The following is a 15,742-nucleotide window of genomic DNA, read 5'->3' as shown; positions in this document are numbered from 1 at the left end:
TCAAGGTCACTTTGACCTTGACCTCTGATCTACCTATATCCAAAACGATAGGGGTCATCTGCTGACCACAGGCAATCATGCTATTAAGTTTGAAAACTGTTGGCTAAATTATTTTTCAGTAATTGATCAGAAAACGATTTTCAGGGTAAGGTAATTGCGACCTTGACCTTTGAGCAACCATATAATAATAAATAGGTGTAACCTGCCTGTCAGAACAACCTGCCTTCTACATTTAAGGCTCTTGCACCCAAGCAATCTTCATTTATTGATCAGAAACCAATGGAAAGGATGGAGCGACCAACGGTCCAATTACTAATATGACGCCCCTGGTGGAGGGATGGGTGGCAGTTTTATCTATAAACAAATAATTTGCTTTCAATCCATTTCAATGTCAAGTTACAATTATTGTATTATACAGCTTTTTTCAAGGCTATTCCTGGCTCATATCCACTGGTGACCTCAACATGTAAAATGCATTAATAAAAATAAAGAGTTAATAGAAAACAAGAATAACAGTACAATTCAAGCATTTAATTTCTTAACAAATATTTGAAACAAGCTACAACAATCTGCTACAACAACTCTATGTACTTCATAGAACACATTTGTACTTCAAATATGAATATGCTTTCAAAATTATAACAACTGCATTTATGTTTGAGAGATGTTAACTTCATACCCAAATCTTATTTTTACCTCATTCCATCATTTTGTTTCTAATGCCAATGGACTGGAACATGTTTCTAAATATTACACTTAACACACAAACATTGTTCAATGGCTAACTGGCCATATATTTTTATGCACATGTCAGTTATTGACTACATTTATGATTACTTCATGCAACTTCCTAAAAATCTCAACAAACAAACTGATTTTTCCTATTTGCCTGCAGTACAGTTTTCAATGTTGACATAAACAAAGGAATGTACATAACTGCCATTATTTTACTATCAATGAACACATTATTTTATCTCCCATCATTTTACCATGATTCAAGCTATGACAAAGTTCATTACAGTTACAAACATATTTAGTACATGTATACCTTATTACTACACCTATAAAATATATCATATCAAACTGACATGTTTTAAGCTATTGCAGATTAGAGGTCACATTTTTCCCTTCATGGATGTAAAAATCATTTAAATGATTAACAATGATCAATACTCGTAAATAACATCTGAACATTTTATCCCTTTCTTTTATCTGTCAATTAACAAAAGAAATAAAGTTTCCAATTTTCAAAGTCTGCCCTAGACCTTCTGCGAGTTCACTAATCTACTATTCTAGCATTAAGCACATTTCGCGAGTCCAACCAAAATTTTGACTCTCTTACAACCGATTCCGAGTACTGACGGTAGTAGACCTGTTAAGACACTTGACAATTTCCTTATGATTACACATCCTGATTAGGTAATTCGGCATTCTCTGGAAGTCATTATATCTCAACGCCCTCATGGCTTTCCCTAACTAGATGCCCACGGGCAACATGTTGAGCCTGCCAGTTGTCAAAAGGACTGGGAGTTGCATGTGACACTCTGTCTCATTCAGGCAAGCATTTATGCCAAATAAAAAAAAAGACTGCTTTATGCATGGCAAAGTTACAGCCCAGATCAGCTCTAAAATGACCTTTGACCCCCACCACCCCCCCACACACACACCAAGTGTGACCTTGACCTTTGAGATAGGGCCCCAAGGTTTGTGCACAACACTCTGTCTCAGAGATGAACATTTATGTATCAAAGTTGTGGACTGGACAAGCTCTAAAATGACCCCTAACTGTGACCTTGACATTTGAGATAGGAACCTGGGGTTTGCACATGACACTCCGTCTCATTCATGCCAAATATAAACAAGATTCCTCAATGCATGTCAAAGTTACGGGCTGGACAAGATCTGACATGACCTTTGACCTCCAACTGTGACCTTGATCTTTGAGATAGGAAACTGGGCTTTGCGCAGGACACTCTGTCTCAGTGAGGTTAAAATTCATGCCAAATATAAACAAGATTGCTCTATGCAAAGTTATGGTCCAGACAAACAAATCCGGACAGATGCACACACGACGCACGCACATACACCTAACTGGCGAACAGTCATTTGGACAACTATGTCTTCGCACCCGCAAGCAGGCTCAATAAAAACCAGAGAATATGATACTCATACACGGAGACTATGTAATATGCTGACTGTCATAACAGGTTGACCACCTTAACAAATTTAAATGTATGCAAAACTTCAAAATGTTTTACAGGATATCATTAAGGTAGTTCTGCACGTTTGGATCGAATTTTGTTACACAATGTAGAATTTGATTAAACTCTTGATTTTTCAAAACCTCAGATTATACCTAGAAAATTCAGCAAATAAAAAGGATAGGGTCATGTGCTTGATTTTTTGCTAAATTGGACCTCACACAATTTTTCATAATGGGAGTCTATGGGAAAATCATAACTTTCAAAACATTTTGTCTTTAGAAATAAAGTAACTGTGTCATTTTAATAAGTTTACTCACAGGTTGTCATTAATTCATAAAAAGATTTTCATTTCCATACACCGAATCCAGGCTTTATTCTACGTTTTCAGGATAAATGACGTTACACCATCACTTACAGTTTATCAAACGTGCAGAACTACCTTAATATAAAACCCTTCATATGTGTATGGTAGTATTTTTCAGGTTGCTCAATAAATAACACAAAGTGTTAAAATATTATTAACATCTAAAACATCAATAAATACCTAAAACAAAATCACATTCCTGAGAAAAAGGGACACCTTTTTGCTGTATAGGGTATGAAAAAAATATAGTTATAATGTTCAAACAGTGCCAGAAGTTTAGATGTACACCCAAGCACTTTCGGTTTTTAGAAAAGCTTTTTTTAGTGACTGGTTGTGGTTATCTAAAGAAAGCACCCTTCTGATTGGCTATCACCCATTCTACCATTAGTACAGCATGTGGTATGTTTAGAAAATAGAAAATGGTGGTTATATAAAAATAGATTTGATTGGCTATCTGACTACTGGCTACCCATCCATTACTAGTACACTCAAGACTTCTTGATTATTTGTTTTATTTTCTTAAAATTGGTTTGACTAGTTAACAGCCAAGAGATTCGGTTGATTTTTTCTTTTTTAGTGAAACACGTGGCTTGTTTGTAAAAAGCAAACCTTCTTCTTAACAATATATCAATTTACAATAATGTATAACAGCATTTATGATTATTTTATAACGAAATAAATGGATTATAGACGCTTACTACATTTTTTCAAAAAGTTTGAGGATCGCTACGCGCTAAATTTTAGCATAAACTATCATTAAAAGTATTAATAAAATGAAATCGTAAGCATTTCAATTTTTATTTTTAAAATCAAATGCGTATTTAAATCAGATCCATAACAAACAGTAAACTTCCAATAAACGTATTAGGAGTCAGCATCTCATAGCAAAAATAACATAATAGACATATCTTTTTTTAATAATCCATGCTTTTTCAAGTTTCTGTTGATGGCAGCATTTCCGATGTTTCCCAATTACATTTTCCATGTTTTAAATTCCCAAATAAGTCCAACATATCTTTCTGGATGGAAAAAACATTAACTGTACTTATTTAATTTTCATTAGCATTTTTGGAAGTTTTTGAAAAGATTAAAAATAAACGCATATTTCATGTTGGCACCAGAATTTTGTTAAAATAGGCCTATATAAGTTTACAAATGGTATCTTTAACGTCATACATTCTCCAGCAACTCTGACACATAATTATTTGACATAGATAAACAAAGCCAACCAAATAATAAAACATTGTCTATATTTTGACAACTGTGTTAACATTATAACAGTCATAAATATTTTCGTTATTTTACATCATACTTTCTACTGCTTCCTCACGAAAGTTATTGCATAACCAATCAAACATGCTCTATTTTCATTTAACCACAATTTTCTATTTCCAGAACATACCATATGCTGTATTTCTGGCAGAATAGCTGAAAGCCAATCAAAAGGGTGCTATTTTTAGAAAATCATAATCACTCAAACACATGCCTGACATAGGTTATCAATTAACCACATCTAACAGTTTTATTGATAAATATGTCCAGTCAGCATTTAATTAACAAACTACACAAACAGAAAATATGCCATTAATGCTGTGATTTTATGCCACATTGAAAAGGCTTTTTTAAACACTTGGGTTATATATTTGAACTTCTGACAATGTTTGAACAGATATTTTCTCATACTCTATATAATAATTTTTTCATGTATTTGTATCCTATTAGGATATATATATACTATATGTATTAGAAATTCTTTGTATAAAAAATTCTTGCGATCTAATCTAAACATGATCTAATTAACAAACTGAAGACACTTCAACTGACATAATATTTATGCAGTTCAGTTTTTACAAAGAGCTTTCTAGAATTTCCAAACAAAGGCAGTAACTGAATGAATAAGCAGAATATATCTTGCAGCAACAACATTATTTTTAACATAATTATATATATAAAAGATTTTGATTTTTTCACCCAATATATCCCTGATCCTGCCCATTTTTGCCCTGATATGTTTTCATGTCCTCCTTGTCTCATAAGAGATTATAAATTTGAATGAATGCTATATTAAACATACAGTTGCTGTGCACTTAATGCATTTCGCATATATATAATTTTACTGCAGTTCAGCATCATTTCATAAACTAAAACAAAATACTCAAAAGAGGACCCCTTCTGAAAATCAAAACATTTCAGTGTATTAATGTTGTCTAATAGCTTACTGCAGTTGAAGACATTGCATTAAAAAATGTTAAATGTTTAGGGTGTGTAGGCAATGGAAGTCCCCACATGAAATTTATTTTTAGCTGAGCCAACAATAGTTGTCATATTTACCTCCCCTGCATCCAGTCTAGGCAGTTACTGCTAGCAACAAAACCAATTATGTAAATCACCCAACAATGAACACTAGTCGGGATGTCTGGAATGGATGGATGCTCCCTGACAGGGCTTTGTAAAGTGATATAACTTCTTTCTAAAATGTGACACGAGAATTAATACTACAGTTTTAATTAGGAAAACTCAAGATTTCTTACTCTATGCACTTCCTTGCTGTCTATCATTATAACAAATTTCTTTAAATTACCTACAGTAGTTTCAAAGTCAGGATCAAAGAAAAATGACAAAAGGGGACCGATACCTATCTATAGTAAGAATGTTGAGTTATGCTCCGAACAAGGGAAATACTAAGTGCAAGAAGGGAACTAATTTGAAAATATCTATAACAGAGTTATGCTTCTTGCATTCTGAATTCATTATCATGAACCTGTGTACTAAAAATGAATTCAATCCACTCATCCTTTCAAGATATTTGGTAAAATTTTAAGTCAGAAAAAGGCCGTAATTCTGCCAAAAATTGGCAGATTATAACTAAGACTGAACATGGCCTGTATTTTATGGTAATACATCAGTGTACTTAAAATGAATTCAATCCATTCACCTGTTCCAGAGTAATTTAATAGACAACCTTTTACATCAGAAAGGGACCATAACTTTGGCAAAAATAAGTGGACTTTGTTTACTGGGATATGATTAATGAATTTAATCATACTATGACATTTTGGCAACAAATATTTATTTTCCCTGATTTTATAAAGTGTTACACTGCATTTTACCAATTTCTAAAGTTTTTTTTGTGTTTTTTTTTATATTTTTAACCCTCTTTTTGCTTTGGCTGAAACAGATGTACCCTGGAACTTATCTAGAAATTTTAGTTATGTTACAATAAACAGAGGATTCTCAGTTTTGTTTCAGTGTGTGATTGAAATATTTTTCATGAAAGAATACCAGATGTAATATTTTCGTGAATGGCAAATGCAAAAGTGAACATGTAAATATGGTTTTCATGAGTTAAAGATATTTTGATCTTACATGTAAAACACATTTTCTTTTTATTTCATGATTTGACTAAATTTATCCATTTTATACTTTCTTACAAGTGAAAAATATATTGATATTTTTCACTGTTAAAATACCAGATATATTTCATTCTAATGTTTTGATAACTCACTGAAAAACATGTACATTTTTTGTAATAAAAAAATGTACCTCTATTTAACATTTTCTTCTCATTTTGTCTGCCAGTCTGAGGAATAGGTATCTGAAACCTTTAGAATCCAGAAATGGTAAACTTCACGCTACACCTGAAAAGTGCTTTCTTTAAAACATGTTTTCTATGTAATATCTAAATACGCAATGGCCTCAGGTTTTTCATATCAAGCTTTTTGTTAATGTCAGCTGATTTACAAGCTAAAACTTTTCACCCTTGGAGATTTTCAATTCCAACAAGAGCTGTCTGTAAGACAGCGCGCTCCACTATTCGGGGATTTGACAGTAAAATGAATATATGTCTGAATAAGAGACCTGTACTATAAAAGGAAAATACACCAAGGGGCATAATTCCATCAAATACACAAATGAGAGATATTAGGGTTGTTACAACAAATGCAGATGATGATGGTAAAGATATATTTTTAGTTCCAAATATATAGTACCAAAGTTATGTTCAGAAAACAAGTATTAAAATTAAGTTTAAAAGGGGCAAAATTTGGTCAAAAATACAAATCAGAGTTATGGGGATTGTTACCACACATGCAGATGATGGTGATAAGATACATTTTAAGTTTCAAGTCTTTATCTTATATTGCATTAAAGTAATATCCAGAAAGCGAAGATTGCAAAAAAAGTTTAAGTACAAAAGGGGCATAATTCTGTCAAAAATACAATTAGAGTTATGGGGTATGTAACCACACATGCAGATGATGATTATAAACAAATATTTTCAATTTCAAGTCTTTATCTTTTAAAGTACCAAAGATATGTCTATTAATAAAGTATAACTCCTTTGTGACCTTGACCTTGGGTATAATGGGCCCTGCCCCTGCATATACTATGTTTGTATACTGGACAATGTTTATGAGAACTTACAGTAAGATATCAGCAAAAGTAACAAAGTTATGACAGAAAAACAAAGGTTGCCGAAAAACTTTAACCTTAAAAATAACCGAAGTATAACATCTTGGTGACCTTGACCTTGGGTATAATGGGCCCAGTCCCTACACATATTTTGTTTGCATACAAGACAATGTTTATGTAAAGTTACAGTAAGATATAAGCAATACTAACAAAGATATGACAGAAAAACAAAGGTTGCCGAAAAACTTTAACCTTATAATGCTTGGTGACCTTGACCTTAGGTATAATGGGCCCAGTCCCTATACATATTTTGTTTGCATACTGGACAATGTTTATGTGAAGTTACAGTAAGATATAAGCAATATTAACAAAGATATGACAGAAAAACAAAGGTTGCCGAAAAACTTTAACCATAAAAATAACCCAAGTATAACACCTTGGTGACCTTGACCTTGGGTATAATGGGCTCAGCCCCTACCCATATATTGTTTGTACACTGGACAATATTTATGTGAAGTTACAGTAAGATACAAGCAATAGTAACAAAGATATGACAGAAAAACAAAGATTGCCAAACAACTTTAACCAAGAAGGGTCACGCAGACGCCGGGGCGAGTAGTATAGACCCCTATTTTCCGAATAGTGGAGCTAAAAAATGTGAGAAAAACAACACATTTAAAATGCAACATGTGTATATATAATCTATAGGTTGCCAGTAAACTGGCTTTGAAGTATAATGGTTTAAAACCAAATCTAATATCAATTAACACTCAATACAATACAACAGAATCTGGATAATGCTGAGTGTAACCATAGCACCAGTATCACTATATAATTATGCCCCGTTACAGTTTAATACTTCTACATTTCAAATAAAATAAAAACAATTTCACTTCTCCTTGCTAACAGGCTCTAATAAATTTGACATAGTCAGACTGGAGTGCAGCTGACTGATAAAAGAAGCTAACATGTCATTTTAAATGGAAATATGGATAATCATGTACCCGAGCCTGAATGGCAACAAGGAGAGTACCTGAGACTTGCTGGCAGCAAGTTTGGGATGAGTATTGGGCAGGGAACATTTATACCTCAGTTTGTTAACTTGAAAATATCACAGCATAGTTACATTTATACTGCATTTCTTCCACTGAACTCAACTTTTCTGATCACATTTGTCTGGTATGGGTTTACAGAATGCACATTCTGACCTCAGAGCCAAGCAAATTATTCTAGTTATTTTAGTGTGGATTCTAGTCAGTAAGAGAATTATCTTAGCTATTTAAATGTGGATTCAAGTTAGAAAGGGTGATTATCCTGGCCATTTAAATGTGGATTCAAGTTAGAAAGCAGGATTATGCTGTGTGGATTCTAGTCAGTAAAAGGAATTATGCTAGCTATTTAAATGTGAATTCCAGCCAGTAAGGGGTATTATTCAGGCTATTTAAATGTGGATTCCAATATGTAAGGGGATTACCTGTGCTATCTAAATGTGGACTCATCCCACTAAGGGGTATCTGGTATTATTCTGGCTATTTAAATTTGTATTCCAATATGTAAGATGACTATAATTTTATGTGCTTTTTAAATGTGGATTCCAGTCAGAAAAGGGGATTACCCTGGCTATCTAAATGTGGATTCTTATCAGAAAGGGAGATCATCCTTGCTATTTAAGTGTATTCCAGTCAGTATGGGGAATATCCTGGCTATTTTATGGTAGGTTCCTGACAGTAAAGGGTACTGTCATGTCCATTAATATCACGATTTCATTAAGGGGGTTTATCCTGGCCATTTAAATGTGGATTCCATAAGGGGGGTATAATTGCTATCTTAATGTGGATTTCAGTCAGGGTAATTATTCTGGAGCCCAGTCTATTTTAAGGAAAGTAGTTAGCACAATTAGAAGAAAATTGTGTACTTAAAATATTGCTGACCATCTTTGATTAACAACTCTTTTTCAAACACAATTTTTTAACAACTCTTTTTCAAACACAATTTAAGGTATGTGAAAGCATAAAAGCTAAGTGTTCTCTTGTTCCAAATCAGTGCTGTGTTGTTTCAACAACTTCCTAACATAAACCAGAGGTGGAGGACAAACGATTCACCAAAAGGTCAATATGAGCTTAAATGATATTTTTTTTTAATGTTTTACTTATCTTCTGAAAATGTCTAATCAACAATGAAAGACTGAAAAAAAAGCGAAACTGTCAGTTTAAAATTTCATGATTACGAAGCTGTTATAAACTCTAAAATTTTAAAAAATTTTAAACACCAACTTTAAAATGTGCCATTCAACAAATTTGTTCCAAGTCTATATGGAAACAATTTTAAAGTGACAGCTTGCTCAAGGATATGAGGATGTTACTTTCCTCGATCTACTTCAAATCCTATATTCCCTACAAGATTCTCCCACTCCAACCTCAACTCCAATATTTTGTGATATTTGTGTACATCAAAAGACAAAAAATAGGCAGTTTCGGCAAAAAACCTCAATTTCTGGTGGTTTGTCATCATGTGACCTGAATTCAAGACAGCATAAAACTTGGCTATGTTTCCAGAATATCTACCTTATAACCAATGGAAAGTCTAATAAGCAACATCATCACCTGTATCAATAGCATTCACTACCATATCATTAATCAAAATTATCTTAATATTTCAATATCAGTATAACTGCAATTACACTGCCAGCAATCCAAACTACTGCTCAGCAATGCTAACTCCTTCTCGAAGAATTTCAAAGATAATATAATGAAACAAGATCTTTGCACAGTTGACAGTGTATCTGAATGATTTAACTGGTCTATGATCATTGCATGACTTCATCACTGGCACCAGAACTGCATGCCTGTATCTGTCCAAATAGGAACATTCACACATGGTTGGATGACTATGCATATCTTTCAATATCGATTTCTATCAGGGCTGTCAAGCAGAACATCAAACTTGCAACATAGCACTTTTTTCAGCTGTAAAATGATGAGATTTCATCCAACAAGATCTTGTAAGTTGATAGTAGAACCCACAAATTCCGAGGAGCTCTGATCCTGCTCATCGATTCCTGCGCTGCTCGAGTCATGTGACATGTCTAGATGTCCATTCAGTATACTCTCATCAGAATACAGGTCAGGATGTGGTGGATCATCCTTATCAAACAGAAAAATAACACGTAAACATGTGACAATACAAGCAAATGTAAAGAACAAGAGGGCCATGATAACCCTTTATCACTCACCAGAACTGGTATGGGTACATAAGAATTAAATGTAAAGTAGCTAGCTATACAAGTGTTAGAACAAGTTTGAAAGGCCAGTTTTAACAAGCCTTCTAATTCTTGTGTCAGGAGCCTATCAACATAATACTGCCAGCTACTGTACATGTGTTTCTTTAATTATGAATTTCAGATATTAAAACAAGTTTTTTCAGCCAATTAGATCAAATCAAAGCAAGGCATGGGAAATTGACATTCACGAATGGAAAACACATTGTGATGTTTGAAAGGTAAATAACAGATAGAATTGTGGTAAATTGTATTCTCTGAGGGAAACATAATTGGGATAATACAAGTGTTTTTGTTTTCAAATCTTCAGAAGCCCTTAGGATTGTTGGTGATCCGAATAAATGAAGACCAAAGAAACTATGGCCCCTAGGGTGTTAACAAAGGCTTCCTATAAACTGAAATAGTAACCTAGCTTTTAAGACTAAGTAACAATCTTTTTCAAGATTTTATTGAGGGTATTGTTTTGACCAAGTTTCATTAAGATTGGGCCAAAACTTTGACCTCTAGAGTGTTAACAGTCAAATAGATAACACATGACGCAGACTACGATGATCAACAGACATAGGGCCATCACAATAGCTCATCTTGAGCACTTTGTACTCAGGTGAGCTGACAATGAAAACTTACTACATAAATCTACCACGAAACAAATTTTAGGCTTTAGGCCCTTCATGCAAATTTTTGACTAAGTCAAGGGTAACAATAAGTCTAGTCCTATTGAGTGAAATACAAAACACAAAGTGTTTGGAACCTTCATCAAGTCTGTACTTAACCTTGTCATTATTATCACTGATAATTACCTGTAGTAACTGCATCTGTACATAGAGGACACCTGTCTCTGGGTCTCTGAATGTTATACCATGTGAGCTAAGCTGGTTTGAACTAGAGCTCTCCAATGTCATTGCATCATGCTGCTGGTCCGACATATCTAAGTAATCAATACACACATCTATCATTTGTATCAACATCATCTCAAACATGTTTAAAATGTGACTTCAAAGGGTATAAATGTTGTCACAAAATGTATGTGTAAGCAATAACTTAAGATTGTAAAAGAACTGTCTAAATATTTTCACTTGATCAGCAATTCATACAATTAATAAAACATATCTAAAAGAACTAACCTGTGTGCTCTCGACTATAATTCAATTCTGTATTAAAACTATATAATATATATAAGATCTACATTAAGTAAGTAAAAAGATCACACTTTTGAAGCCATTTGTTTATCTTTTAACATCATTTGTAATGTTTATTGTACTTCTAACGTGAATATGATCTCCCTTAATTCCCTCCCTAGAAGCGAGTAAAGTGCCTTCATGCAAAAAGTTAACGTTGGCCCCTGTGACCTTGACCTTTGACCTGGTGACCCCAAAGTCAGTAGGTGTAGTGTACTCAATAAGTACTATCAGCATGTGAAGTTTGAAGTTCCTGGGTGCAGTGGTTCGCGAGTAAAGTGCCTTCATGCAAAAAGTTAACGTTGGCCCCTGTGACCTTGACCTTTGACCTGGTGACCCCAAAGTCAGCAGGGGTGGTGTACTCAATAAGTACTATCAGCATGCGAAGTTTGAAGGTCCTGGGTGAAGTGGTTAGCGAGTAAAGTGCCTTCATGCAAAAAGTTAACGTTGGCCCCTGTGACCTTGACCTTTGACCTGGTGACCCCAAAGTCAGTAGGGGTGGTGAACTCAATAAGTACTATCAGCACGTGAAGTTTGAAGGTCCTGGGTGAAGTGGTTCGCGAGTAAAGTGCTTTCATGCAAAAAGTTAACGTTGGCCCTTGTATCCTTGACCTTTGACCTGGTGACCCCAAAGTCAGTAGGTGTAGTGTACTCAATAAGTACTATCAGCATGTGAAGTTTGAAGGTCATGGGTGCAGTGGTTCGCGAGTAAAGTGCCTTCATGCAAAAAGTTAACGTTGTGACTAACGAACGAACGAACTAACGGACGGACAGTTGAAAACTAATATGCCTCCCTTCGGGGGCATAAAAATAAAAGTAAAAACCACATACCATCAGAAACAGAACTGCCTTCTGCCTTCTCTCGTAGAAGTTTTCTTCTTTTCTTGGCTCTGTCACTAAGCAACTTGTTACTATGGTAATCTGTTCTAGCAGAGCCCATTCTTTCACTGTTCTCTACAAACAGATATGCAAAATCAGAATGACATTTTTTCAGAATATAGCCTTTTTCCCAAATTATTATGCTAATAGCAAATCATGTCAACCACAAATCACATAAAAGCTTACACAAACAAGAGCACCGCCTTGCGGGTGCAGACACTCATCTGATTTTTTTTTTGTATAATAAAAAAATTGTCCTACCCATGATTTTCTAAGTCCAAAAAGGGCCATAATTCTTGCAAAAAGCAGGACAGAGTTAAGTTTCTTGATGTACATAGTCAGCTTATGATGGTGAACAACTGTTGCAAGTTTCAAAGCAATAGCTTGAATAGTTAAAGAGAAAAGCTGACCTAAACATAAAACTTAACCAATAAATCTGATATTTTCTAAGTCCAAAAGGGGCCATAACTCCTGCAAAAAGCAGGACAGAGTTATGTTTCTTGCTGTACATGGTCAGCTTATGATGGTGAACAATTGTTGCAAGTTTTAAAGCAAAAGCTTTGAAAGTTTATGAGAAAAGCTGACAAACATATTACTCAACCAAGAAAACTGATTTTCTAAGTCCAAAAGGGGTAATAATTCTTGAAAAAAGCAGGATGGAGTTATGTTTCTTGATGTACAGGGTCAGCTTATGATGGTGAACAAGTGTTGCAAGTTTCAAAGCAATAGCTTTGATAGTTTAAGAGAAAAAGTTGACCTAAACAAAAAACTTCACCAAGAAATCTGATATTTTCTAAGTCAAACTAAGTCCAAAAGGGGCCATAAATCTTGCAAAAAGCAGGATGGAGTTATGTTTCTTGCTGTACATGGTCAGCTTATGATGGTGAACAAGTGTTGCAAGTTTCAAAGCAATAGCTTTGATAGTTTAGGGAGAAAAGTTGACCTAAACATAAAACTTAACCAAGAAATCTGATATTTTCTAAGTACAAAAGGGGCAATAAATCTTGCAAAAAGCAGGATGGAGTTATGTTTCTTGCTGTACAGGGTCAGCTTATGATGGTGAACAAGTGTTCCGAGTTTCAAAGCAATAACCTTGATAGTTTAGGAGAAAAGCAATAGCCTTGATAGTTTAGGAGAAAAGCTGACCTAAACATAAAACTTAACCAGGCCGACACCGACGCCGATCAAGTGATGACAATAACTCATCATTTTTTTTCAAAAAATCACATGAGCTAAAAAGAGAAACAATTTTGACATATGTGACAACTAAGACCCTGTCTATATAAATAAAAATTACACAATGAGCTATATAAACATTTTTAAACATTAAAGCACTTACCTTTCTTTGCATTATTTCTCAGAATAGACTTCTCTGGTTCATTTTTTATTGGGACAGCACTATTAGCAACAACACTAGTTAATTCAGCTGTCAGTTCCGCTGTAAACTGGTTTGGTACTGTAACAGGGGTACCATCCTTAGGATCAACTGAAAAAGAAAAAAGATTCTTTCTTTTTTTCCCTTTTTTTAAATGTGTTTAGTTTATACTTATTTCTATAAGCTTAAAGTGAAGAAAGCTTCAAGCTTATTTTAACCACTCTCGAGACCACTTCCTGGAACAAGAGGACCATGATGGTCCTGAATCGCTCACCTATCTCCACATGACCCAGAGTTCAACTGAGTATGACATCGTTATTTCTATTATTTGACATAGTGACCTAGTTTTTGAGCACATGTGACCTAGATATCATCAAGATAAAAAATTCTGACCAATTTTCATGAAGATCCATTGAAAAATATGGCCTCTAGAAAGGTCACAAGGTTTTTCTATTATTTGACCTAATGACCTAGTTTTTGAAGGCACGTGACCCACTTTTAAACTTGACCTAGATATCATCAAGGTGAACATTCTCACCAATTTTCATGAAGATCTCGTGAAAAATATGGCCTCTAGAGAGGTCATAAGGTTTTTCTATTTTTCGACCTACTGACCTAGTTTTTGACCGCACATGACCCAGTTACGAACCTGACCTAGATATCATCAAGCTGAACATTCTCACCAATTTTCATGAAGATCCATTGAGAAATATGGCCTCTAGAGAGGTCACAAGGTTTTTTCTATTTTTAGACCTACTGACCTAGTTTTTGACCCCACGTGACCCAGTTTCGAATCTGACTTAGATATCATCAAGATGAACATTCTGACCAATATTCATGAAGATCTCATGAAAAATATGGCCTCTAGAGAGGTCACAAGGTTTTTCTATTTTTAGATCTACTGACCTAGTTTTTAACGCCACGTGACCCAGTTTCGAACTTGACCTAGATATCTTCAAGGTAAACATTCTGACCAATTTTCATGAAGATCCATTGAAAAATATCGCCTCTAGAGAGGTCACAAGGTTTTCCTATTTTTAGACCTACTGACCTAGTTTTTGACCGCACATGACCCAGTTTCGAACTTGACCTAGATATCATCAAGGTGAACATTCTCACCAATTTTCATGAAGATCCATTGAGAAATATGGCCACTAGAGAGGTCACAAGGTTTTTCTATTTTTAGATCTACTGACCTAGTTTTTGACCCCACATGACCCAGTTTCGAACTTGACCTAGATATCATCAAGGTGAACATTCTGACCAATATTCATGAAGATCTCATGAAAAATATGGCCTCTAGAGAGGTCACAAGGTTTTTCTATTTTTAGATCTACTGACCTAATTATAACCCCACGTGACCCAGTTTCGAACTTGACCTAGATATCATCAAAATGAACATTCTGACCAATTTTCATGAAGATGCATTGAGAAATATGGCCTCTAGAGAGGTCACAAGGTTTTTCTATTTTTAGACCTAATGACCTAGTTTTTGACCCTACGTGACCCAGTTTCGAACTTGACCTAGATATCATCAAGATAAACATTCTGACCAATATTCATGAAGATCTCATGAAAAATATGGCCTCTAGAGAGGTCACAAGGTTTTTCTATTTTTAGACCTACTGACCTAGTTTTTGACCCCACGTGACCCAGTTTCGAACTTGACCTAGATATCATCAAGGTGAACATTCTGACCAATTTTCATGAAGATCTTGTGAAATATATGGCCTCTAGAGAGGTCACAAGGTTTTTCTATTTTTAGACCTACTGACCTAGTTTTTGATGGCACGTGACCCAGTTTCGAACTTGACCTAGATATCATCAAGATGAACATTCTGACCAACTTTCATAAAGATCCCATGAAAAATGTGACCTCTAGAGTGGTCACAAGCAAAAGTTTACGGACGCACGGACGGACGACGGACGACGGACACCGCGCGATCACAAAAGCTCACCTTGTCACTTTGTGACAGGTGAGCTAAAAGCCAGTACTGATCTCATATGAGGTGTGGTACCAGTGCAACTGAGTGGCTAACACCTACACCACTAGAT

The 15,742-nt window shown here is 34.8% G+C and overlaps 1 protein-coding gene across 1 annotated transcript in view; it reads right to left on the bottom strand.

Annotated features, from left to right (window-relative positions):
• Positions 1–5,201: 5,201 nt before the first annotated feature.
• The window catches only part of LOC123537079 (zinc finger protein ZXDC-like), a 42,699-nt gene continuing 32,158 nt past the window's right edge, over positions 5,202–15,742 (bottom strand). Inside the window, exons 10-13 of the mRNA XM_053528472.1 lie at positions 13,652–13,798; positions 12,265–12,387; positions 11,056–11,183; positions 5,202–10,121 (exon numbers count right to left, since the gene is read on the bottom strand). Of these exons, the coding sequence (XP_053384447.1) occupies positions 9,963–10,121; positions 11,056–11,183; positions 12,265–12,387; positions 13,652–13,798 (557 nt within the window). The 3' untranslated portion in view covers positions 5,202–9,962. The remainder of the gene's footprint in view (positions 10,122–11,055; positions 11,184–12,264; positions 12,388–13,651; positions 13,799–15,742) is intronic.

This window comes from Mercenaria mercenaria, chromosome 17, assembly GCF_021730395.1.
Source record: "Mercenaria mercenaria strain notata chromosome 17, MADL_Memer_1, whole genome shotgun sequence".
Lineage (NCBI taxonomy): Eukaryota > Metazoa > Mollusca > Bivalvia > Venerida > Veneridae > Mercenaria > Mercenaria mercenaria.
The sequence above is the reverse complement of the archived record's forward strand: the minus strand, read 5'-3'. Positions and strand labels throughout refer to the sequence as shown.